The sequence below is a fragment of the Garra rufa genome, chromosome 23 (assembly GCF_049309525.1).
Source record: "Garra rufa chromosome 23, GarRuf1.0, whole genome shotgun sequence".
Classification (NCBI taxonomy): Eukaryota; Metazoa; Chordata; class Actinopteri; order Cypriniformes; family Cyprinidae; genus Garra; species Garra rufa.
Window position 1 is genome coordinate 7,631,393 of NC_133383.1, and position 26,176 is coordinate 7,657,568.

General features: G+C 35.2%; 1 protein-coding gene across 2 annotated transcripts in view; it reads right to left on the bottom strand.

Moving 5' to 3' along the window:
• The window catches only part of grk3 (G protein-coupled receptor kinase 3), an 81,591-nt gene that overhangs the window by 34,496 nt on the left and 20,919 nt on the right, over positions 1-26,176 (bottom strand). For both annotated transcript variants that reach the window (XM_073829128.1, XM_073829127.1), the window contains exons 3-11: positions 9,559-9,632; positions 9,198-9,299; positions 7,493-7,567; positions 7,286-7,347; positions 7,136-7,187; positions 6,956-7,047; positions 6,769-6,868; positions 6,598-6,676; positions 776-906 (exon numbers count right to left, since the gene is read on the bottom strand). In XM_073829128.1, coding sequence (XP_073685229.1) covers positions 776-906; positions 6,598-6,676; positions 6,769-6,868; positions 6,956-7,047; positions 7,136-7,187; positions 7,286-7,347; positions 7,493-7,567; positions 9,198-9,299; positions 9,559-9,632 — 767 coding nt within the window. The remainder of the gene's footprint in view (positions 1-775; positions 907-6,597; positions 6,677-6,768; positions 6,869-6,955; positions 7,048-7,135; positions 7,188-7,285; positions 7,348-7,492; positions 7,568-9,197; positions 9,300-9,558; positions 9,633-26,176) is intronic.

The window sequence follows — 26,176 nt, forward strand, 5'->3', positions numbered from 1 at the left end:
TAAAATGCACATTAAAAAAGCAACAATACAAGTACGGAACGACATGAGGACAGGTAAACTGACAAATTTAATTTCTGGGTGAATTATCCCAACAAGAAAACACATTGTACTAAAAATCTCACCATGTTTTATGGTTCTTAGGACCATTTCTCAGAGGTATAAGCAAGCAAACATGATCTATTTTGCGCTGAATTTTACTTCTACACAAACAGCAGTGATACTGTGGAAAAACAACAGGACTGCTCACTCACAGAATGCACCCCGCTCGCATATGCAGTGTCCCGTTTCAGGAACTTGCCAGGGAAGATCCTGCATATCCTCAGCGATCTGGCAGCACGAAGCCCAAACATCTCACTTAAAATTGCATAATTGACAACAATCGCATAACTATACTCCTGCTGCTTCCACACGGAGGGTCTACAAATTACGTGATATTCGCGGTCAACCCGATGGCAGGCTACACTCTACGTTTGGGACTGTAGGTTAACCTCGGCTCGCTCCGTCATATGACGTACTTTTCCGTTTAAAGACAATAAACAGTGCTGCCAAGAGAGACAGCTCGGCCAAACTTAATAAAAAATAACCTCAGACGACGACGTAGAACAGATACAAGCTTGCGTTACAAAATACACAAACTCAACGGAACATTTCATTTTCCCTTTTCAGCAGCAACAGGGAATCGCAAACACAGATCGACAGCTTTCTGGTGACAGAGGACAGCACGAACGATTCTTTCTCTGTGAGAAAGGCACGACTGGGACAGTGATGACCTTACCTTGAGGTCTCTGTAGACGACGAATCGATTGTGCATGTGTTCGAGGCCCAGTATAATCTCAGCTGCATAAAAACGCATATCTTTCTCGCTGAAGACACCGTGCTGAGACAGGTGATAGTGAAGGTCTCCACCTGAAAAACACAAGTACAATCAATTACAAAAATATAATAAAATAGAAATCGCAATAAATTCCATGAATCAGTGATTTCAAACCTTGCGACCAACTCATTTCTTTAATACATTGTATATGTTTATTTTGAATCCCCCTTCAAATGTAGAATAAAATAAAGCGAAATAAAAAAAGCATTAGATTATAAAACTACAAGCAAAGTAAAACGTAAAATTAAGAACAATAATAAAAGCAGAAATAAAATAAAGTTGGGTAAAGTAGAATCATTTAAAAATAATCAAATTAAAATATAATAAAAAATAATAATATAATAAAGTAGAATAAAATAAAGCAAAATAAAAAATATATAAAATTATAAAAACTAAAAGCAAAGCCAAACATAAATAATAATAATAATAAAATAGAATAAAATAAAGCAAAATAAAAAGTATAATAAATTATAAAAGTAAAAGCAAAGCCAAACATAGCATAAAAAAGTAGAAATAAAGTAAAATAAAGTGGAACAATTAAATAATAAACAAAAATATAATAAAGTAGAATAAAGCTATATATATTTATATATATATATATATATATATATATATATATATATGAAATAAAGTACAATAAATAAAGTAAAATAAAGTTGAATCATTAAAAAATAAATAAATAAAATAATGAAATAATATAATAAAGTAGAATAAAATAAAGCAAAATAAAAAATATATAAAATTATAAAACTAAAAGCAAAGCCAAACATAAAATAAAGAATAATAAAAATAAAGTAGAAGTAAAACAAAGTTGGATTAAGTAGAATGATTAAAAATGAATAAAATGATTAAAAAAATGTATAAAAAATAAAATAATATAATGAAGTAAATAAAATAAGCAAAATAAAAAATATATACAATAATACAACTAATAGCAAAGCAAACATAAATAATATAATAAAGCAAAATAACAAATATTTAAAATTATACAAGTAAAAGCACAGCCAAACACAGCATAAAAATAAAAATAAAGTAGAAATAAAGTAAAATAAAGTTAAAGAACCATTTTTAAAAAATAATAAAATAAAAATAAGGTAATGTCAAATATAAAAAAAATGGTAACACTTTACAATAAGGTTCATTAGTTAAACATTAACTGATGTATTAACTAACATGAACTAACCATGAACAATACATTTGTTACTGTATTTACTAATCTTTATTAACATTAGTTAACGGAAATACAGTTGTACATTGTTTGTTCATGTTAGTTCACACTGCATTAACTAATGTTAACAAAATTTTAATAACGTATTAGTAAATGTTGAAATTAACATTAACAAAGATTAATAAATGCTGTATAAGTGCAGTTCATTATTAGTTCATGTTAACTAATGTGGTTAACTAATGTTAACTAATGAACCTTATTGTAAAGTGTTACCAAAAAAATAATAATAAAAAGATAAATAAATAAAGTAAAATAAAGATTGAATAAATTAGAATTAAAAAAATAAAATAAAATAATAATATAATAAAGTAGAATAAAACAAAGCAAAATAAAAAATATATAAAATTATTAAACCTAAAAGCAAAGCCAAAACATAAAATAAAGAATTAAAAAAATTGTAGAAATAAAGTAGAAATAAATAAAGTAAAATAAAGTAGAATAATTAAAAAAAATAATAAAACAATAAAAATAATAATATAAAATAAAAACTGAAGAGAATCACCTGGATTGACCTGAAGGTTCTTGATTAATTTCACATTTAGAATTGACTGAAATCTGCCCAGCAGCTTTTTTTTTGAGCAATGACATTTATATTTAATTGCAGTTTGCAAAACACTCATCCTCTCTAATTAGGTTTCAAATAAAAGGTCAGTTAAGGATCTTCTAGTTCACCCAGTAAGAGTTTTTCATTAATGAAAGTAATTTGATGGAGAGACGTCACATGAACAGCCACTTGAACGTTGAGCGTTTCTGAGAATTCTGGGAAAATGTTTATCATTCTGATATGCAGCATTGACCATTATTAATTGAGTGTCTGTTCCTGTCTGAAGATCTGTGTAAATGGATTGTTTCACAAATCCAAAAGGACGTACAGAGAAGTGGCCCATGCTGCAGCGCAGATACAGGAAGTGTGAGTTTGTCTGAAGAGGAAGCTCCGCCCCATATTCAAGCTGACATTAAGTTATAGAGGAAGGCCAAATTTAGAGCCCTAAATAGGCTTTTAGACTTTCTTCAGTAGCAAAGAAATGTAGGTTTTGAGAAAAACATTTCAGAATTTTTCTCCATATAGTGCACTTCAATTGTGGCCAACGGGTTGAAAGTTCAAACTGCAGTTTTAATGCAGCTTCAAAGGGCTCTCCACAATCCCAGCTGAGAAAGAAGGGTCTTACCTAGCAAAACAATCAACCGTTTTCTAAAAAAAATACAAATTTATATACCTTTTAACCACAAATGCACAATCTTGCACTAGCTATGTGATGCCTTCACACATTACGTAATCATGTCGGAAAGGTCACACGTGGTTAGTTCTTTTTCTGTGTACTTTGATTTAAAAAGGTAGGGTAGAGCGAAAAACTCCATCTCATTTTGGACATTGTTGTTCTATGAAACACTGGGTTGGTACTTCTGTCTACGTCACACCTAACCTTTCCAACGTGACTACAATGCATATGCGTAAAGTCAAGCTAGTGCAAGACGAGCATTTGTGGTTAAAAAGTACTTCTTTTTTTTTTTTTCAGAAAATGACTGATCGTTTCTAGGGCTGTCCCCGAATAGTCGAAGATTCGATGCATCGATATGCGGAGCCTGATTCGACCACCGATCTCACAGTCGAATCTTCACGGGTGAAACGAGCATCACACCATTTTGGCAATATAGGGGTGCTCAATGTCTAACTGCACACAGAACTACTAGATTTTGTACGGACATATTAAGTTATAAACAGCCTTAGATTATGATAATGCAGTAAAAACAAAAGTGAAAAGAAAGAAGCGTTCAATAAATATTTTTAACGTGTTTGTGAACAAATCCAACCACCACTGTGACAGATTTAATTTTCACTTGCCCTGATCCATGATGAGATGAGGACGGCAGGGATTAGGCGGCGATCACACCGAACGCGTTTTTGCCGTTGGAGGCGCCTCTTTTGAATGGTTTTCTGTTGGCAGTGAGCGTTTTGCGCTCCGTTAATGCGTCCCCAGCGCCTCGCGTTTTTGCAGGAGCGCTCCGAGCGCCTGAAGTTGAAAAAAAATATCAACTCTGAGCGGAAAAACGCCCAACGTTATTCACGTTCTTTCCCATTGTCCAATCTTTCGGGTCTTCGAAAGTTTACCGTCGCTTAAAAAGTCCGGAGACTGCAAGAAATAGAGGAGAAACCTTTGGTGTCTATCATGGGAAACCAGGGGCTGTATTATTTAGGGTTTCTGCTAATATGACAGTTTAATTAACAGCAAAAAACTAGATTTTAGAGCGTTCGCACTATAATCCTTTGATTTGACTGACAGGACAGCTGTTTTGGTCGTTGCTTAGCAAAAAAGGCAGTGCTGTGCGCCTTGCGTTTTTAGAACTAAAAGACGCGTTCTGTCTTTTTATTTAAACCTAAATAAGTTTGTCTGTCAGTTTTGCAGTCAGGCAGGCAGTTTTGGTCGCTTTATTAAAAGTTGTTGCTGTGTGCAGTGTGTAAAATAAAATAAAAATGGTTTTACCCTCCTGCTGACTATAGTGTCGTGTCCCTCCTATCCCATTCACACACACACATAAGCCTAGATGATTCGACTATCGGTCGACTATAGAAAGATTCGAAAATTCTGATTCGACTATGAAAATTCTTAGTCGGGGACAGCCCTAATCGTTTCACTAGATAAGACCCTTATTCCTCAACTGGGATCTTTTAGAGCCTTTTAAAGGGGTCATCGGATGCTAAACTAACTTTTACATGTTGTTTGAACATTAATGTGTGTTGGCAGTTTGTGTACACAACCACCCTACAATGAAAAAAATCCACCAAGTGGTATTTTTTTTTTAGACACAGTTGATTGACATGAGCGCCTTACCTTAGACCCGCCCTCACTGAGCTGAAACAGTCCGATTACGATTGCCATTGTGTCGACTCAGGTGCAGAGGAAGACTCTAATTGATCGATTGAGGTGTTCTGTTGTTGGATGTAATAATGAACATAGCAGTCGTCTTTTACTTTCGACATCTGAGCCGCTTAAGAGGCAGAGGACAACGTTACTTTCGTTTTTAAAAGGAAAGCGCCGATCCCAATCTACATATGCTTCTATGTTCGTGTGAATCATTCGTGATGCAGCTTCACCCACAGCAGAAGTGAGTATAAGGGTTTTTAATGCATCTTTGCAAATGGCCTTTCTTAATAATGTGCTTGTTGGCAAGTTTCGCCGATAAACGCGGCTAAATGCAGCTAAACGTGGCTAAATGCAGCTAAAGTAAACATTACAGCTTGTAATCTCTCAGCAGAGAGGGGCTGGGCGAGCAGAGCTCATTTGCATTTAAAAGGCCCATGCAATAAAATGAGCTGATATTTTGCAGAGCTGATTTTGACAAGAAAAAAGTTTTTTTTTTTACACTACTATTGAGAATTTTTAACCAAAGTATATTAGAGACTTTTCATTAAGACCCTAAAGAATCATATGAACTTGTGGAAAATGGGCATCTGATGACCCCTTTAAGGCCGCATTAAAACTGCAAATTCGACCTTCAACCCGTTGACCTCCATTGAAGTCCACTACATTGAGAAAAATCCTAGAATGTTTTCCTCAAAAACCTTAATTTCTTGCTACTGAAGAAAAAGACATGAACATCTTGGATGACATAGGGGTGAATTGTGACCCTGGACCACAAAACCAGTCATAAGGTTAAATTTGACAAAACTGAGATTTATACATCATATGAAAGCTCAATAAATAAGCTTTCTATTGATGTATGGTTTGTTAGGATAGGACAATATTTGGCTGAGATACATCTATTTGAAATCAGAAATCTGAGGATGCAAAAAAATCAAAAAGACTGAGAAAATCACCTTTAAAGTTGTCCAAATTAGGTTCTTAACATTGCATATTACAAATCAAAAATTACATTTTGATATGTTTACAGTAGGAATTTTACAAAAAATCTTCATGGAACATGAACTTTACTTAATTTCTTAATGATTTTTGGCATAAAAGAAAAATCAAAAATTTTGACCCATGCAATGTATTTTTGGCTATTGCTACAAATATACCCCAGCGACTTAAGACTGGTTTTGTGGTCCAGGGTCACAATTAGTAAACTTTATTCTGAAAGCAAATTAACCCTTATAAGGATTAACAAAACGTACAGATAATTTACTCACCCCCTTGTCATCCAAGATGTTCATGTCTTTCTTCAGTCGATAAGCAATTATGTTTTTTGAGGAACATTTCAGGAACTGAAATATCTTCATATAAGACCCTTTTTCCTTTTTTGCCTTTTGAAGCTAAATTTAAACTGCATTTTGGAAGTTCAAACTCGTGGGCACCATAGAAGTCCACTATATGGAGAGAAATCCTGAAATGTTTTCCTCAAGAAACAATTTATTCAGAACTGAAGAAAGAAAAACTCTAACATCTTGGATGACAATGATCTGTAAATTTTTGTTCTGGAAAAGAACTTCTTTAAACTAACTAGTTTTAGTTGGAACAAGCCTACAGCAGGCCAAAGAGATGATGGCTGCCCTTACCATTCATCAAGTCCAGGATGAAACACAGTTTATCAGGAGTGTGGAAGGCATATGTCATACACACTATGAAAGGGCAGTCCTGCAGAGAGAGAAAGAGATAAAGAGGGTCAAACAAGCGAAAGGGGATGTTAGTGTGCAATCTGAGTTGGTGAACGTTTGCGTATTACTCACCCCGGTGCTGACCAACGACAGCATGATTCTCTCATTGAGCGCCAGCGTTTCTCCCTGCTTCATTTTGATCCGCTTTTTATCCAAACACTTCATGGCATACCTGTAACACACACAGTAAGTGAGCGGATGCTTTCATGCAAAGCCAAAATTGGCTTCTTTTTGGTTTCATTCTTACAGCAGGCCTTACATTTTCCCTGTGTCTGCTTTCCTGCATCCGTAAACTTCTCCAAAACCCCCTCTTCCGATGATTCGATGCACGCTGAAGTCATTCATCGTCAACTATGTGAAGATCAAAAGCAACATTAAAAATAGGAAAATAAACAACTTAGCAGTGAATAAAAAGGACAGAATGTATGGAGAAACTCACATGGATGTTGAGCTCGACATTCTTCCACTGGCAAAAGCGTGTGAACTTGTCGCTATAGGGTGAATAGAACAATTTCAATTTTCATGTTAAAATCACTCTCAACCAACGAAAAAAAGTGCAAAAGTGCTTTTTGGTAGCAGTCCGCATTACCTTTCAATGAACTTCTGAAAGATCTTTCCTCGAAGACTGTCACAGATTTCAACTATGTATGGCTGGAAAAAGAAAAGCAAATAAATGCATCAAGATCTGTTGAGAGTCCTGCTACCTAAACACTTCACTTCCTTTGTGCTAAATGCACAAAAGCCAACCCGCACCCGGAAAAACAGGTTCGATTTTATTTCGTGTTGGGGGACTTACCTGAAAGAGATTTGGAGGAACTTGTTTCTTTGCTAGGTGAGTCTGGACATGGTCTACTGCCTTCTTAGAGAAGGGCTGTGAGAAAGGAAGGTAGATTAAGTGACATTTTGCGATAAGGGAGGTCAAAACACTAAAACAACAAGAACTGCTCCCCCCCAGAACAAACGTCAAGCTTCAACATTAACCTCCAAAGCATTCCCGGTTATCACAACATAAAACACTGTGACATAATCGCACAGGCCTTGAGTGTCCTATAGGCCATTGTGTTGGTTCACTCAGGCTTCCTGTTTCTAAAAAGCTACGACTGGAGACTGACGGAGGGCTAATGGGACACTTGTTTTCTCAACAGAAACATCCGAATGGAGTCTCCGGATCTTCAACGGACAATAAGAACCATAGTCTCTCCAGCTAGCACCATTATAGAAACATACCTCTATACTTTTATAGTATAAAAATATATATTTATACAAACAAACAGAAGTGGTAATTGAATGGTAAGCCATTCAAAAGCTGAATATTATAATTTTTCAGTGTAATTTTTTGGGGGAAGGGGGCAAATATGAATACTTATTTAGCAAGGATGCTTTAAATTGATCAAAAGTGATAAGGGCATTTATAATGTTACAAAAGATAAATGCTGTTCTTCTGAACTTTCTGTTCATCAAAGAAACCTGAAAAAATTCTACTTTTCATAATAATAATAATAATAATAATACTACATTTTAAATCATAATATTAGAATGATTTCTGAAGGGTCAAGTGTAATGATGCTAAAAATTTTGCTTAATAAATAACAGGAATAAATTACACTTTAAAATATATTCAAATTAAAAAAAAGTTATTTTAAATAGTAAAATTATTTCAAAATTGTACTTTTTTTGCTGTAATTCAACTGTAATGCAGACTTAAAGCTGAAGAGACTTCTTTAAAAAACTTGAAAAAAATAATATAAAATATTGTAAATAAACTTGTAACAAAAATATATATATTATAAAAAATTATATTATTTTAATTAATTATATATATATATAATATAATTATATATTATTTTATATGTGTGTGTGTGTGTGTGTGTGTGTGTGTGTGTGTATATATATACATATATATATATATATATATATATATATATATATATATATATATATATATATATATATATATATATATATACATACACACACACACACACACACACACACACACACACACTTAACTAATATTTTATAGAAATATTTTTTTTAAATTTATATATAAAAAAAATTAATTTTTTTTCTATAAAATATTAGTTAAATATGTGTGTGTGTGTGTGTATATATATATATATATATATATATATATATATATACACACACACACACACACACACACACACACATATATAAAATAATATATAATTATATTATATATATATATAATTAATTAAAATATAATTTTTATAATATATATATTTTTGTTACAAGTTTATTTACAATATTTTATATATATTATTTTTTTATATATTATTATATATTATTTTACAAAATAAATAATATATTATTATATATTATTTATTTTATATATTTTATTTTTTATATATATATGAACACAAAAGCGGCAAAGATATAACCTAAATTACTGCTTTGAGTGTGATGCATGAGCATTTGTCATTTGCATGTGAAATGACTGCTAGTGATCATTTTACACATTTTCCCAAATGTTTTCTTACATGTGAACATGACAGAAGCTCCTTCATTATATAGACATCATAAATCTGTCGACTGCGAGTTAGCCTCTCCTCTTCCGAATCCAACTTCTCGTACTCTTTAATCTGAAAGGGACAAAACGAGATCACCGTTATCTTAGACACAACCCTCAAGATCTTTAATAGGACACACGGTGTTCTTCAGGTCACTGGAAGGGGAACAAAACTTCGCAACTGAGCCGTGCCATTTCAGGTCTTAACCAGAATGAGGACAGGTCAGGTCAAGTACACAACTTGGAAACTATTTAGTAAAAAACCCACACAATTTTCACAAAAACTTTTATGTTAACAATGAAAAGAACATCTAGATTGAAACCAATTTTACCTCCTCGTAAAACTTCAGCTGTGGAACGGCCTCGTCGATCTCGTTCATGCAGAAATCCTTGAACAGGAGGAAACCTGGACAACAGAGGGAGGAAAGAGAACAGTTAGATAAGGTGCGAAACAGACCGATTAGTATGCACAATGCAAGAAAAATGTACGTTTTATATAAAAACAAACATATATATATATATATATATATGAAAAAAATATATACACAAAACTATATATATATATATATATATATTTATATATATGTAATTAAACAAATCTATATATAAAATTTTATATATATAAATATATATCTATATAGGGCTGCAACAACGAATCGATAAAATCGATAAAAATCGATTACTAAAAGCGTTGGCAACGAATTTCATAATCGATTCGTTGTGTCGCGCGACGCAGAGACATTTGGTTGTTATTATATATATTTAAAAAAATTGAGCGCAGAGCGGAGTGGACACATTCGGTCTCTCTCCCGCACTGATGCCAGCAGAGTTCGGCACCTCATAAACTGTGTTTCCATCCAAAAATGCAAATTTAACTTATGCGCAAAACTGGAACATTTGAGCATAAAGCACCGTTTCTACATTATATATATATGCTGCCCCGATTTATATCAAACATGTTTGATATTTAAGCCTACTTTGGCTAGCGTACTTTCACAGCAGCCAATGCTCGATCGCAAAACAGCTGGTGTACGGGTCGTTGGATAGTGGAGACGGAGAAAACTACTTCTATAGTTTTTGTAACACTGTCTGTCTGTATAATGTGTCGAAAACATACCACAACCGTAAGGAGAAAGAGGAGCTCTGCTGAGGTGAAATCGTCTCAGTTTTGAATAGGGCTGTGACGGTGGCACGTTGTTTTTTTATATAGCCTACACTTCAGTCAGCGAACAAGCAGCCTAAAAACGCTAAAATAAATCAAAGAAATAATATATTTAATTAAGAAAGTAGCCTAAGAATATTATATAGGTTATTAAACAAACATTCCTTGTAAAATTGTCCGACAGCTCATCAATTTTTGGCCGACTGAATTTCCAGTCCGACTGTCTTTTTTTCTCTTTCTCTTCCTCATTACACAGCTGCTGGTTTTAATAGCAAAGTGATTACATTTATTTTCGTTCCTTTAGTTTATAAAGTTAATTTAGAGATATATTTGGAACACTTTTTGTTTGTTAAATTCAAGTTTTTGTTTTTTAAAGTTATACTAGCAAACAGCGGCAGACAGATCAAAAGCCTGCTTAATTCATCGCGATTTAAATTAAAATCCATTGATATAAAAAACTTAAACATATCACAATATTAGTTCAATCATTCAATCAATATAAGTCCAAAGTTTGTGCGGGGAGAAGCGCGCTTTGCAGAACATGGAGACGCCAGTGCAATGTGGAATTTCTTTTTTGCTCATAAAGGTAAGAGTAATTTACCACCCGGGCCGGAACTGTAAAGGGTCTACCTTAGTTTGTGTGTACTAACAGTATCAACAAAATGTGCTCTTAAAGAAAACAAACAGAATACGCTTGATATCTTTGGTTTAAACAGGAGCGCTTCACAATAATTAACCGAAACCCAGGTAATTGCCTCACAAACACAATATCTATAGAAAGCTTTAAATTATTATTTTACTATAAAACGAAATAATTAAAATCGAAAACAAAACTCTTTCATTAGCTAATCCATAAAGATGCATTAGGCATTAATGAGCAGATGGCAGGATCGTCAATTTCATCTTTGCAACACTGAATCAGAAAATACTAGTTTATTAATAAGTAATTCGAATATTTTCTTAATTTTTGCCTTGACACATTCATGGTAATTACTTTTGCTGGGGCTTTGAGGCCAGTTTTGCGTGCATTTGAATGCGGAACTCTTCCAGCTGGTCGCTGCTGATGGCAGGATGCTAAACACCGCCATGGCAGAATGAATGTAGCAGAAAGTTAGTCAAGTTATCCCGTTCCAGCGTGCAAAGTCACATGACTTTTTTAATGCGCACTGAGGAATTTAATTTGAGAGGCTTCTTGATGGGAAATGCAGCATGTACACCACAGCAAGCCGCTGTCTTGACGGATAGTAATTTTAGTTTATTTAGTCTATATATTTGGCAGATGTAAAGCATACATGTGTATGTTTTTTGTGTTAGTCCATTTTTATTTTATTATTATTATTATAACAGTTCAAGGAGCAACATGTTTTTCTAAAGATTTTAGTTCTGTTTTTGAATAAAGGGTTGTAAATCCCTTGTTTTTTATCCGATTCATCGATTAATCGAAAAAATAATCGACAGATTAATCGATTATTAAAATAATCGTTAGTTGCAGCCCTATATCTATATCTATAAAAATACATATAAAACAAATAAAACAACAGCTATATTAATGTATGTCAAAGTTCCTTTCATGCCAAAGTAAAGTATAATCAGAGCAAATAAAAAAAAAAGAGAGAGACCGTTCAAACAGCAGCTGTACCACCATGAATAAATATAATATGATTTGCTTTAAAGGGAGAAGCTGTTTCAACAAAGCAGCATTTTCATAACCAAATCAATATCACGAGGTGAAGAACAAACAAGAAAGACCACAAACTATACATATTTAATAGATATTCATCGTAAACATACATTACATTCATCCTTGCAAAGGACTTTCTAGGTTTATTAATCATAAAAACAATGACATAATAACAAAGCTTTTTATACAAAAAAAAAAAAAAGAATTTTATCCGCTTTTGGTTTTAGGATATGACACAACCTCGAGATTCACCCAAACAGTTTAGCTCTCATTTTCGTGAGTCGTAGAGGTAAGCGCTCTCGGTGAATGAGGGACGATAACAACAACAACAACCCAACCAGTGGACCGCGGATTAGTTACTGTTGAGAGGATTATCCTTAAATCACAGGACAGACACCACTCTCCTAATTCAGAAAATCAGACAGCCAACTTGACCTTTCATTTCGCTCGATCCCGCCAGCTGCAGCGCTTCCTTTCTCATCTTCGACTTGTTTGCTTTTCGTCGAAGCGCAGCAGAAGTTGCCAGTTTAACAACCCGTGCGCTCACGTGTCGGCGACGTGGCACAGAGGGAGAAGATCAGCACGGACAGCAAAGTTGAGACTGTTCCCATAGCAACAATAATGGGCCGCCGTCACGAGCGGAAGGGACGGACCTTGGTTAGCGACTGCTGCCCGTCTCGACGCTTGATTGGGCGGATACACGGACAAACAAGGGCAAAAGTCATGAGATGAAATGCAATTCGAGGGTGTCAAGGAGTGATACGGTCTTCGCAAGTGATATAAATGGAGCTGATTAAAGGATGACGGAGGAAGAAGTGGCTTAGCATGACTGTTCCAGCGCTGGGTGCTGAGATCTGAGAGCGTGGCTGCTTCTGATACCTGCAGCATTAGAGCGAGCTGATTACTGCTGTTAAAATAGGAGGGTAATGCAGGCGTTAATTGGATCACAGCGGAATTATCTTCGGGAGATTAAAAGCAAAAAAACAGCACAAACATGGTGCTGCGGGGCAGCTACAACACAAATTCTACAGCTATTCTCTTTAAATAAAGAATTAAATTGTTTTAAAATGACATTTCTATCAAAATAGTACAACACAGCTGAAATTATAAGCATGTAGTAATGTATTGTGATACTTTATTATACACACTGCCAGTCAAAAGTTTTTGAACAGTAAGATTTTTAATGTTTTTTAAAGAAGTCTCTTCTGTTCAACAAAGTACAGCAAAATTCTGAAATATTTTTACCATTTAAAACAACAGTTTTCTATTTGAATATATTTTAAAATGTAATTTATTCTTGTGATTTCAAAGCTAAATTTAGTATCATTACTCCAGTACATGATCCTTCAGAAATCATTCTAATATTCTGATTTGCTGCTCAAAAAATGTTTATTATTATTATTATTATTATTATGTTGAAAACAGCTGAGTAGAATGTTTTTAGGTTTCTTTGATGAATAAGAAAGTTCAAAAGAGCAGCATTCATCTGAAATAGAAATCTTTTATTATAACATTATAAACCTCTGTATCATCACTTTTGATCAATTTAAAGCATCCTTGCTAAATAAAAGTATTTATTTTTATAATTTATAATGTTACAAAAGCTTTTTATTTCAGATAAACGCTGATCTTTGGATCTTCCTATTCAAATAATCCTGACAAAATGTACTCAACAAATAAATAAATGTTTCTTGAACAGCAAATCAGCATATTTCTGAAGATTTCTGAAGAATCATGTGAGACTCAAGACTGGAGTAATGACGCTAAAACTTTAGGAATAAATTACATTTGAAAATCCATTCAAATAGAAAACACTTACTTTGAATAGTAAAAATATTTCTAAATTTTTAAAAATTATTAAAAATCTTTGTTCAAAATCTTTTGACTAGTAGTGTAAAATATACAATATTATACATTATATAAATTATATAAAATAATTTGTGTGTGGAGATGCACCGGTCAACCGGACATCGATCCGAACCAGTCAGTTTTTGCTCCAAACACGAGATCAGCAACTAGCCTTTTGTTTTATTTTGCCAGATTCCCAAAATGCAATTTGTCTGGAAATACTACAAAATATTTTTTAAATATATCACATAAATATACAATAAAAAAAGCAGTTAGCACTGTTTTCTCCACAACCACCTGCAAACCTCAGATGTGGAACATCTACTTTACGCAATCCAATCAACTCACATTGGATGAAGTCAAGTCTTACCCTACTATTTTCATAAATCCATCACATACACGGAAATAAAACAGGCTGTGCGTGACTTCAATGTAGCTCAAAAAATCAGCATGCACAAACTGATGAGCATTTAGATCAAAATAATGCATGTAGTACAGCAATGATATAGTAATATATTATAATACTTCATTCTCACTCAGTCCCTCCCTTCAGTGGAATTTTTTGCCCATTTTTGCAAGTTCAATCAGTTTGAATAGTGCTTACACACCTCTCAACAACAAGCCATGCGATTTGAGGTATAATTCAGGTCTATATCACAATCTAACCTCTTAAGTATAAGCAATAGTAGTAGCGATACTAAAAAGGGCCTCTCAGAAACATTTTCTCTCCTCTCAGTATCTTCCCTGCAGTCCTCTTCCTCCTCTCGGTTATCTCTCGGACACTCATCTTTTGTCTTCCTCCCTTTCCTGCTGTCTGCAACGTAGAGTCAGAAGGTCTCATACACACCATCCAGAGAGAAATAACCCCAGTGACTTGTGACACAGATGTATAGAAACAGTCATGGATCAGTGTAAACATATTGATTAGATGGAGGTCATATTAATGAGCATATAAATGCACATAGAAGGAATCAACAGGCTTACGGAAAATATAAAGTGGTTTAAAATGAGCAGTTCAGCTCTAAATGCTAAACAAGACACATATAATACTGAAATTGCAGATGGAATTGTCTAATGCAAGGTTTCCACTTCCTGATGAGGTGAGCAGGACTGATAAAAAGGATGCCAACCTTCGGCGTGGTTTACGTCACAGAGTTAATGGATTACCCTTAATCGCGCTTCGAATGCACAAAGCGATCTCTCTCCTTGATTGCTGGATTCTCACTCGAGCCCGAGTACAGGTGGGGTTAGCCTGCCGACAGACCGCTCAGCGTGTGCTTCCTCTTGAAGCACAGGAGATCTGGGAGGACTGTCATTGAATCACAAACTCATCAGTGCCATAATCCAGTAGAAATCCAATGAGAGCTCCTCTGAATACAGCTGGGGAATAATTACACGTAGGCCTGCAAGGAATCTGCACTGTTTTTTTTTTTCTCCACACTGTTGGCCAAATTAGCAATATACAAAGCATTTATCATTTTTATATTTATATTTATATATTCATATGATAATGGATATTAATAGGGTTGTTTTCATTTCAGGATTTCTTTCCATATAATGTACTTCAATGGTGCCCCCAAGTTTGAACCTCCAAAATGCAGTTTAAATGCAGCTTCAAAGGGCTCTAAACGATCCCAGCCAAGGAATAAGGGTCTTATCTAGCAAAACGACTGGTCATTTTTGAAACAAACTGACATATTTATATACTTTTAACCTCAAATGCTTGTCTTGTCTATGTCAACAGTTTAAGGTTTAATACAGATGAGGCATGTCTAAAAATCCCATCTCGTTTTCGTCCCCAACTTCAAAATCGCCCTATATCACTGCAGAAGTACCAACCCAGTGTTTACAAAGTGAAAATACAATGCAAATCAAATGCTTACAAAAAAAAGGTAAAACAGCGATGTAGGACAGTTACGAGATAATGAGAGGAGTTTTTCAACATACTCTAACTGTACTGACCCAGATTACACAGACTACACATGTAAAGTATATAAATTGTCAATTTGTTTTGAAAATGACAGATCGTTTCGCTAGATAAGACCCTTCTTCCTAGCAAAGGGATCGTTTAGAGCCCTTTGAAGCTGCACTTAAACTGCAATTTGGAAGATTCAAACTCGCAGGCACCATTGAAGTCCACTATATGGAGATAATTCTGGAAATGTTTTCCTCAAGAAACAATTTCTTTACGACTGAAGAAAGTAAGTCTTGAACATCTTAAATGCAAAAGGGGTGAGTAAATTATCTGTAAATGTTTGTTCTGGAAGTGAATTAATCCTTTAAATATAGTACAAATATAAATTCTTAATTATGAGAGTTGTGGCTATATTAAAATCTCTCACTTGGAAAAAATGAAAATTTTGTAACTTTTAAAGTTCAATTATTCCATTTAACGCACTTTGAGAGTTCAAAATTTGAGAGCTCCAACCCATGTTTTCAACGAAGAAAACTTAAGTCAGAAAAAAGTCAGTGAATTGACTTGTACCTGAACTTTAAAGGAGACTCAACCCTCTTTTTATTTGTGGTATACTGTCCCAGTCTAAATTACATTCACATTCACAGTGTTTTAATAAGCCAAACAAATTAGTATAGAATAAAAATAATTTTAATATTATTACTATTACTAGGGATGGCGAAAACTAAAAAATTTCTTGACCGACCACCGAGCCTCATTAGCCGGTTGAAACCGGTTAACCGATTAGTTTAATATGGTACGCTATTTGAAATAACAGCCATTTCGAGCCGCGCCTGCAATTTCGCAACTCTGTCGCATCTCTCTGCCGCTCTGCCTCCCGCACACACACACACACACACACCACACACACCACACACACCACACACACCACACACACCACACACACCACACACACTGCCACTCACGTCACTTTTTTAAAATCCACTACAGCGCGAAACATGAGTCCCGCAAACGCGGCGCCGAAGAGCTTGTTGTATGTAATCGTAGGACAAATGGCTCCTTTAGTTTCAAATGGTTTGGGTACAAGGTGATCGCTTTGAAAATAAAGACGTTTGTTTTGGTTAGAAGCTCATTTGAAACATTGCCACGGCTCATTTAAGAAAATGACAGCTCCGAAGAGACGCCGCTTTAGTTGAGGTAACAGTGCTAACCATAATAAAGAAAGATGATGATCATCATCACCTTATCGGTTACCACTGAAATGTAGATGTAATGTATTTCCAAATCTAAGCCCATCTTATGCGGAATGTTGCCTAATAGACTGCAACATGATAAAACCAATGGATAAAACAGGCACCTTCAGAATGCGTAAAAGACGCACCGGCACTTTTTTTTTTTAACCGACTAACGACAACTTTGACTGGTTAACGTTGATACGGTCAACCACCGGTCAAACGGTCATCGGTTAACATCCCTAACTATTACTATAACAATAATAGCCATATATTAAAAAAAAATATGAAAATGAATATTTCATAGCTATATTATTTTTGCTTTACACTACAGTTGGAAAATTACAATACTTCTTTTCTAATTTCTACACTTGAAAGAGATATTTTGAATTTGGACTGCAGTACCGCTACCCATTTAGACCGCTAGCTGTCAGAAATTCATGCACTTAAGATTTCATTTTGATGGAAACGATAGTTCCAACTTTCCAGCTTTTATTTTGACACGAAACTCCAGCTTCAGGGAAAACAGGCTTACAAAAACACGTCTCGCTACATATCTAGCAAAATGCTACAATCATCTGCCGCAAAAATAAAGCAAACTGGTGGCCGTTGTGTTCCCAAACTTTCCAAAAGCACATGCGAAGAATGAGTTTACTCCATTTACTGTGAACTGAGCCATTCTGAGGGGCGGAAAACACCGGATCACAAGCTTTTAAAGACTTTATGAAGGGGCATGTAAGTCATATTGTCCTTTCGGTTTTAGATCGTTTGACAGATACTGTGCCAAACCATAACGACCCAAAAGACCTTTAAATGCTAGATAAAGAAGTTTAAGAATGTTTTAAAAACTATACTTTTTGCTGAAGACCTTTTGTTTCATATCACCCCTATTAAAAATATATTTGTATAACACATTTACATTGCAATATATCAGCCAACAACTACTAAAGACTCACAAATGGCTAAAAGGGGCTAATTTTGCATCCGCTTCACAACTTCAGGTCTGAAACAGGTACTTTTCATAATCCATTCAACACACAAAGGATACAGTCAAGTCTTGCCCTACTATTTTCATGAATCCATCTCATTAAAGAAATAAAAAAGGCTGCGAATGTCAGATCATATTGATTTCACTGTAGCTCAAAAAACGGCTCTAATGTACTCTGAATGCAATAAACTGGATGTAAATGCAAGATAAAAGTAGCTGAGAGTGCTACAGGCTCATTAGCAGTTGAAAGCATTACCAAATGAGCCTGAAGGCATAACAAACATGAAAGAGTTTGTGCATGACAGGTGTTTTAATACTACAGAAATTTCTATGGAATTCTGAAAGTGTGAATTCTATAGTTGACTTGTTTGCCAGAACAGATTCTGTCATTTTCACCAGCCACCCGGAAGCATGTAATCAATATCGAGATGCGGGTCTCCGTGAGAGGAGGGGAGGAGCGTTCACATGTGCATGCAAGCGTGCAGGCCGACACTAACCACACTGCCCACGCACAGCCCAAAAACACAAGGAACTACATTAGAGTTTACCATGGGCCATCGCAAAGGGAAACAACCACCATTTCCTGGCCGGTTTAGTAGGCCAGTTTAATGTGTCTTTACTTTACAATACCTTGCCAACAACCTGAGTGTCTTAGTGATGTTTACAAGGCAGGTGAAAGATTGAAAAACGGACAGCCCATTAAATACACACACAAGCGCACACATACACACCCACTGCAGACTCAGCAAACAAGTGTATGTTTATTTTAGGCCGAAACTGTCATGACTATTTCACACACGCCCTCATCTTCTCTTATTCTGTCACAAACACTTCCCTATGCATAGTTTCAATATCGACGGCAGTGTGGAAGGGGGTGGATAGCGAAAAGACGCGGCGCTCGTGCCGGGCCGAATGGAGAGTGGGCTTGAGACTCGCAGCCAGAGCTTCTGTTCAGGTCCAAGTCCAGTGACAGATCCTTCTAGTCTTGAGCATCATGACTATATACATGATGATTCAGACCAATAGGCGTCGCACATGTAGTGTTGAGCGTTGGCCAAGTTTTGAAAATGCAGGAAACTGATTTTTCTTACTAGATAAAGCGCAAGGTGCTGAAGAGTTTGGTTTCTGGGGCAGAACGGTGAAAATAATTGTTGTCAAACAGGTTTTATTTGTTGGCCCATATGCCAAACAAATAATTTGATATAAACAGAAAAATACAACCTACAAAACACTTAAAGGGAAAGTTCACTCAAAAATATGAAAGGTCGGTCATCATTTCCTCATGGCGTTTTAAACCAGTTCGCAGAATTCATATAGATTCTGTGAAATGAAATTTCAGAACTTTCAAAAACTTTTCAAACACTTTTATAGATTTCTGAGGAATTCAAAAAGAGATCTCACTTTTCAAACAATGTCTTCATTAAAATAAAAAAGGTAAATAGATAAAAATATATACTAACAAAACAAAATGGCAAAAATAAAGTGTAGCACATGCAAAGTATTACTACTAAAATATACTACACTTTTACTATAGTAAAACAACTGTTCATTTTCTTAAGGGATTTGTATGTGTATATAGTTTCTTTTTCTTTTCTTTGTTTTGTTTTTACAACTGTACCGCCTGGATTGTTTGATGTTTTCTACTGTTTAAGAAAAAGAAAAATCTGAAAAAAAAGATTTCAGCTCTGAAATCCTGATCTGAATCAAATGAGTCACGCTTCGAAGTTCTGATCTTAAGCAAAAGATTTGCGAGCCTGCTCCCAAGTTCCGATCTAAATGAAATAATTTAAGATTGACACTATGAAGTCCTGATCTGAATAATGATTCGCAAACTATCATTTCAGATCAGGACTTCGGTGTGGAGCACATATCACAAATCATTTGAGTTAGATTCGGACTTCAAGTTGCATATCACAAATCATTTTATTTCAATCATTTAATTCACAAAATGATTCACGAACCTGTTCCGATCAAAATCAAATGATTCGCTAACCCACTCAAAAAAGTCCTATTCCAAATAAAATGATTTGCGATATGCGATTTGAAGTAACAATGCTCCCAAGTTTCAATCTCATTTAAATGATTTGTGATCAACACTATGAAGTCCTGATTTGAATAATGATTCGCGAACCATCATTTCAGATCAGGACATGGAGCGATTTTAGATCAGGACTCGGAGCAATTTCAGATTTTGATTTGAATCGTTTAATTCACAAAATCAACTGATTAGTAATACACGCTCCGAAGCGAAGTCCCGATCTAAATCAAATGATTTGCTAACCCACTCCAAAGTCCCGTTACAAATTAAATGATTTGCGATATGCGATTTGAAGTCCCCATTGGTTTACCTTATTTGGAGTTTCGAATGCTCGGTATATCACTACATGCTTTTTAAAATCATTACAAGTGATGTCGAAATTCGACAATGAATGGCTCTTTTAATTGTTTTTTTGCTGGTGAATCATCTTAAATCAATCAAAGTCAAGAGTTCGAATCAACTGAAGTGGATCCAGCGTAAACTGAACTGATTTGATCTGTTCCTCTTTCTGCTACTTCAGCCATGTTTACACAACAGTGTCAGTACTACTACTGGCTTAGCTTGCTAGTTTTAAGACATTAATTTAAAATAAGAGGCAAAAGTATGATGGTTTTTTTTTTTGTTTTTTTGTTTTTTTCAAAATTTTGTTTGAAAAGATGTGCTAATTGAAAAAAAAATAAACACTTATTTCATAGATACATTGTCTTTCAATAATTCAAGCACTTTACATCAGGAATACTCAAGGTCTTCAATTTGAAAAAGTCAAATTCAAGTACTTCAAGCACTTAAAGCACATTGTACAAATCCTGGGTTTGGGTTTCTTTGTTCCAAGACCTTATTTTGTGCATACAATGAAAATCGTTCAATGCATCACTAAAAAGCAACTAAAAAAAACACTGCTACATTTTTTCAAATATCATCTTTTATGTTCTACAGAAATTGAAAGAAATGAGGTTTGGAACGACATGAGGGTGTAAATTAGGGTTGTGACGATAGTATCGTGTATTGATGATAGTTAGAGATATCGCCACTTGCTGATGCCTTTGACGATAGCAAGACGATTATTATTATTATCCATCAAAAAGGCACCTAACTTTAGCGATGCAGTGCAGAGAGTCGGTTCTAGGATGCTTCAGAAACTTGCCGTGGTATAAACACAGGCATAGAGTGGCCACATCTCCTTAACGCGCCGCATGGGGAAGAGATTTATTCATCATACAGTGTAGATAGATAAACTGATTATAACGGGAGTGTTTTTAAAGTGCACCTCGCACTAGACTAGGCTACACTAGTTAGTGATGAAGTTCTTTGATAATGTAAATGTTCTTTGCTTGTTATTAGCTGCTTTTTAAGATGATGTAAGGATTATATTATCCAGCATTGCACTGTCATTAGGATAAAGGCAGTAAAATGTGGTTTAGGCTGAATTAAATATAATATATCAGAATCCGTCTGTTTATAGGAAACAAACATTCACCTCTGTAACATCTATATGCGTTCATTAGAATTACGGTGCGATAAAATGGCGCTAAACATACACACGTGAATTACACGCGCACCGTTTCTCCTCATTTTATATGAACTGAACTACAACATGAACTGATGACAATGATCAGACTTACAGCGGTAACATTATTGCAATATGACGGGTATAGAGAGATACACTCATTTACATTCAAGCACGCACATTTACCACTCACTGAAGACAGCAGAGAATGAAACCGAAAGTAAACTTGAACGTCTCCGGCAGAACTACAGTCAGCGCTCTGTACATGCACAACTTAGTCACATGCCCAATAACAAGACTAACCTTGCTAAACGAATAAGGAATTTAGTACATAGAGATTATTAAATAAATTAGCACGATAGTATCGTGCATCGGCGATCTCACAGGCTGACGATAGGACGATATGAAAATTGAGCAAATCACCCAACACTAGTGTAAATTCTTTAAATGTGCAAAGCCAACTAAAAAAAAAAAAAAAAAACACTTCAGCTTCAAGAAAAAAATCAGCAAGATAGAATGCACATAGCAAGAGTGTCACTCTCTAACAATAAAAATCCAAGTGCATAAATGCAAAATGGTGGCCACTCAGACCATTCTCAAGCTGTAAACACACAGATGCAAACATTGTTTTCTTCCTGCTAAAAGTAATAATAATCAAGGTGGCGGATGTGACTTCCATGATGACTGTCATTTTATGCAAAGTGTGAGGATGATGCAACTTTCCTTTCTGCCTAATGTGACAGTCTTCAAACAGGTTATTTGCCATCTGTCATGTAACACAAACCCTTCATCCAAAGGGCCACATTTCGCAAACTAGCTTCCGCTGTTGCTACTGCTTATTTGAATGATGTAACATCAACTTAAGGTTCATTTTCCTGGTCCAAGACTTGGCATTCTGAATGCATTACTGCTTCAATCTGGATGCCAAAACATCTACCGCGCCACGGGAAAATCCCATGGTGGAGCAACTTGGAGCAGAAGATCGCTTTTTTGGAAGCTGCGGCTCGTTCTTCAAACTGTCATCTCGCAACGTCAAACAGACAGGCTTGGCAAACTGCCGTGCACACAAGGAAGGTCACAAGCTTAATTGCAAAAGCAGCAAATATCTCTGGCTGCATATTGACAAGTGCGTGGCTTTCAAATAAGTCAAAGTCTCCAAGAGTCAACAGGATGTTCAGTATCGCAGGATCTAACCTGCCGGATCTGTTCGGAAAAACTGGTAGTAAGAAAAGAGCCAAAGAGCCGTGTCACACGACGAAAATAAACAGCAATTATAGGGCAAAGACGCATGCAAGATTCAGCCCGAGTCTGCCTGGGAAAATAACTGTACGACAGACCACAGCACGTAAAAACCCACAAGGGCCCTGTGCCAAAAGTGGACAGAGGACGAGAGACTGCGGCAGAGAGACAAAAGAGAAAACAGCCCGAAATGATTAGAGAACTACACAGCATGGTGACCGGCCAAGAGACAATGATTCTGTGAGAGAACGCCTGCAGTCACAGCATATAATAGAGTCGTTCTAGACGCTTATGTGGATCAGGCCCAAATGGAGCCGCTTGGATATGAATCAACCCAAAACACAGTAGGGATGTTCATTCTGGTCATCTGGGCTGCTCGAGTACCCCGCAGACAAATACGCATTTGTTATTGAACACAAAAAAATATATGAATCAGGTGCATTTTGAATAAAATAGTCATTTTTTTACTAAATCTAGATGCTTTTTGGTATTCAAAGAAATTGTAAGACTTCAAGGTTTAATTCAATAAATGAGTAAGTATCATAAACTAAGAATAAACAATGATTTTCAACAGCATTTATTAATCTAGAATAATATTACTTTATAAATATGCTATTGTATATTGTTAATTCATGCAATTCATTCAAAAGGTCACTTCTGCTTACCAAAGCTGCATTTGTGTTTAAAAATACAGTAAAAACAGCATTATCATGAAATATTTTTAACTAATTTAAAATAACTGTTTTCTATTTTAATATATTTTAAAATGCAATTTATTCATGTGATGCAAAGCAGCAAATTTTCAGCATCATTCTAAATCATTCTAATATGCTGATTTGTTGCTTAAGAAACATTTAATTATGTAACAATATCTCATAGTATCATAACATAGTATCATAGTATCATAATATCAATCTCATGTAACAAAATCTCACAGTAAGCTAATATCTTGGTATGAAGTCCACAATACGATATAAAAAAAAATTAAATTTAAATTATTCTAATGCACTTTGAGAGTTCAAAATCAAGAACTCAAACCCATGTTCTTGACTAAGATAATTTCAATGAACTTTAAAAAAAGACTCAACCCTCTTTTTATTTGTGGTACACTTTCTTATCTATGACAGTAATAGGCATATATAAAATGTAAACCAATTGGACTGTACAATAAATGAAAGTTAATATTTTATAGGTATATTATTTTTGCTTAAACTACAGTAGGGAAATTACAATACTTCTTTCCTAATTTCAAAACTTGAAAGAGATATTTTAAATTTGGACTGCAGTAACGCTACCTGCTTAAACTGCTAGCTGTCAGCAATTTGTACTGCACTTTTAAGCTCTTATTTTGACGGAAACGGCAGTTCAGCTTTTATTTTGACGGAAAACTCGAGCTTCAGTGAAAACAAGCTTATAAAATGCATCTCACTCCAAATCCAGTGAAATGCTGTAATTATCTGCCATGATAATAAAGCATAACTGGTTGTCGTTGCATTCCTAAATGCACGCTAAACTCACAGCACATGCAATAAATGAGTTCACTGCATTCACTGTGAACTGAGCCGTTCTGAGGCGTGGAAAACACCGGATCACAAGCTGATCGCGTTAACACTTTGAAACGTGCAGTGAAAACACAATGAAGGGATTGAGCCATATCGTGCTTTTGGTTTTAGTTTGTTTGACGGATACTGTGCCAAAGCATAATGGCCCAAAACACAACTTTAAAAACCTTTTATGTTAGAATAAGAAGATTAAATATATTTTTAAATGTACACTTTTTGCCCAGAACACCTGTTGTATTTATATCATCATGTGACCATTTCTATTATTGTCAATACTGAAAGCAATCATGCTTCTTTTCTCTGTAGAAGACATGATATTTGTCATTGATTTGAAATGGAAATCTTTCGTTCCACATCTAAAATGCACTGCTTTTATGAACTTTGTTGAAATGCACTGTGGATTTGCTTTGTCCACATATATGTGATCAGGGATGGGCAGTATTTTAGATAAATGTATTTAAAATACGTATTTGAAATACAAAATACTATTTTGTATTTTGTATTGTAAAGCCTTTGGGAAAAATCTAATGTAATTTGTATTTAAATACATTAAAGAGAAGTATTTTGTATTTTCAAAATTAGGGATGCATGATATGAAAAATTCTAACCGATATCGATAACCGATAATTAAGTCCTTTTGGCCGATGCCGATACCGATAACCAATAAATTCATATTTTTATATGATAATTTTGTGCACACAGGAGAATACAAAATCTAAGATAAACTAATGAAATTTATATTATTTATCTGGGTCTAACAATCATAGCAAACAGTCCTGACTCTTCAAAAATGTTTTTATTTTTTTGTGTAAGGCACCACAATTCTAAATAAAATAAAGTGCTTTGACATTTTGTCAACCTGGAAAAAATGAAAAGTGCATCATGGAGTAAAGTCAGATGTCCAAATGTCTGTGGTAAAGCTTACATGTAGTCCATTCTTATTGATCATATTATGAATGTGTGCAGCAGCCAAATCGTACAACGCAGGGAATAAAACATCAGAATCGAGATAAAAACATCTCAACTCTTCAGAATGCTGCAAGCGCAACGCAGGTCATGTGACATGAACCAACCACTCAGCTTTATCCTTTCCCTTAATAACACTGAAAGCACTGTCAAGGTGGAGAAACAGCTTATCAAAGCTGTACAGGAATAAACATTTTTAAATAAATTTGATAACAGAGCTACTGCAAGTGATTTTTAATGCTGAAAATCTATTTATTCTTTGCTGAAACTACCGCGTCTTTATGGAGAGCGCATGTCCTGGCTGCTTAGCAACGGCAGACGCCACTGGAGCTCAAACTACAGAGCGGTTTGGCAAAGACTGGGTTTGGAAAGAAAGAGAAGGCGGCGCTTCAGCGTTTTCCACGCGTTTTTAGGTGCGACATGTGAACGGCCCCTAAAACAGATTCACCGCGATGACGACCGCTGAAGTGAGATATAAGATTGTTAAAACTTAACGGCTTTTTACCTCCTCTCGGAATCCTTGCTAAACATGTGTTGCAAATAGCAGTAGCATCATCGTCCTCCTCTGTCACCGTGGAAAAACTTCCAGACCTGCGAAGGCGATGATGTCGACACAGATGATGATGTATTAAACGCGACAAAGGCTGAGAGTCACTGCAGTTTACAGCTGCAGTCACTTGCACTCGGAAAGCAGATGAATCTCTGATAAACCAGACTGATTGATTGATTTACCAGCAAGAGTAAAAATATCAAATTTTAATTTTTGGCTGAACTATCCCTTTAACACTCATGCACGTGAGCTGCAGCAGAGT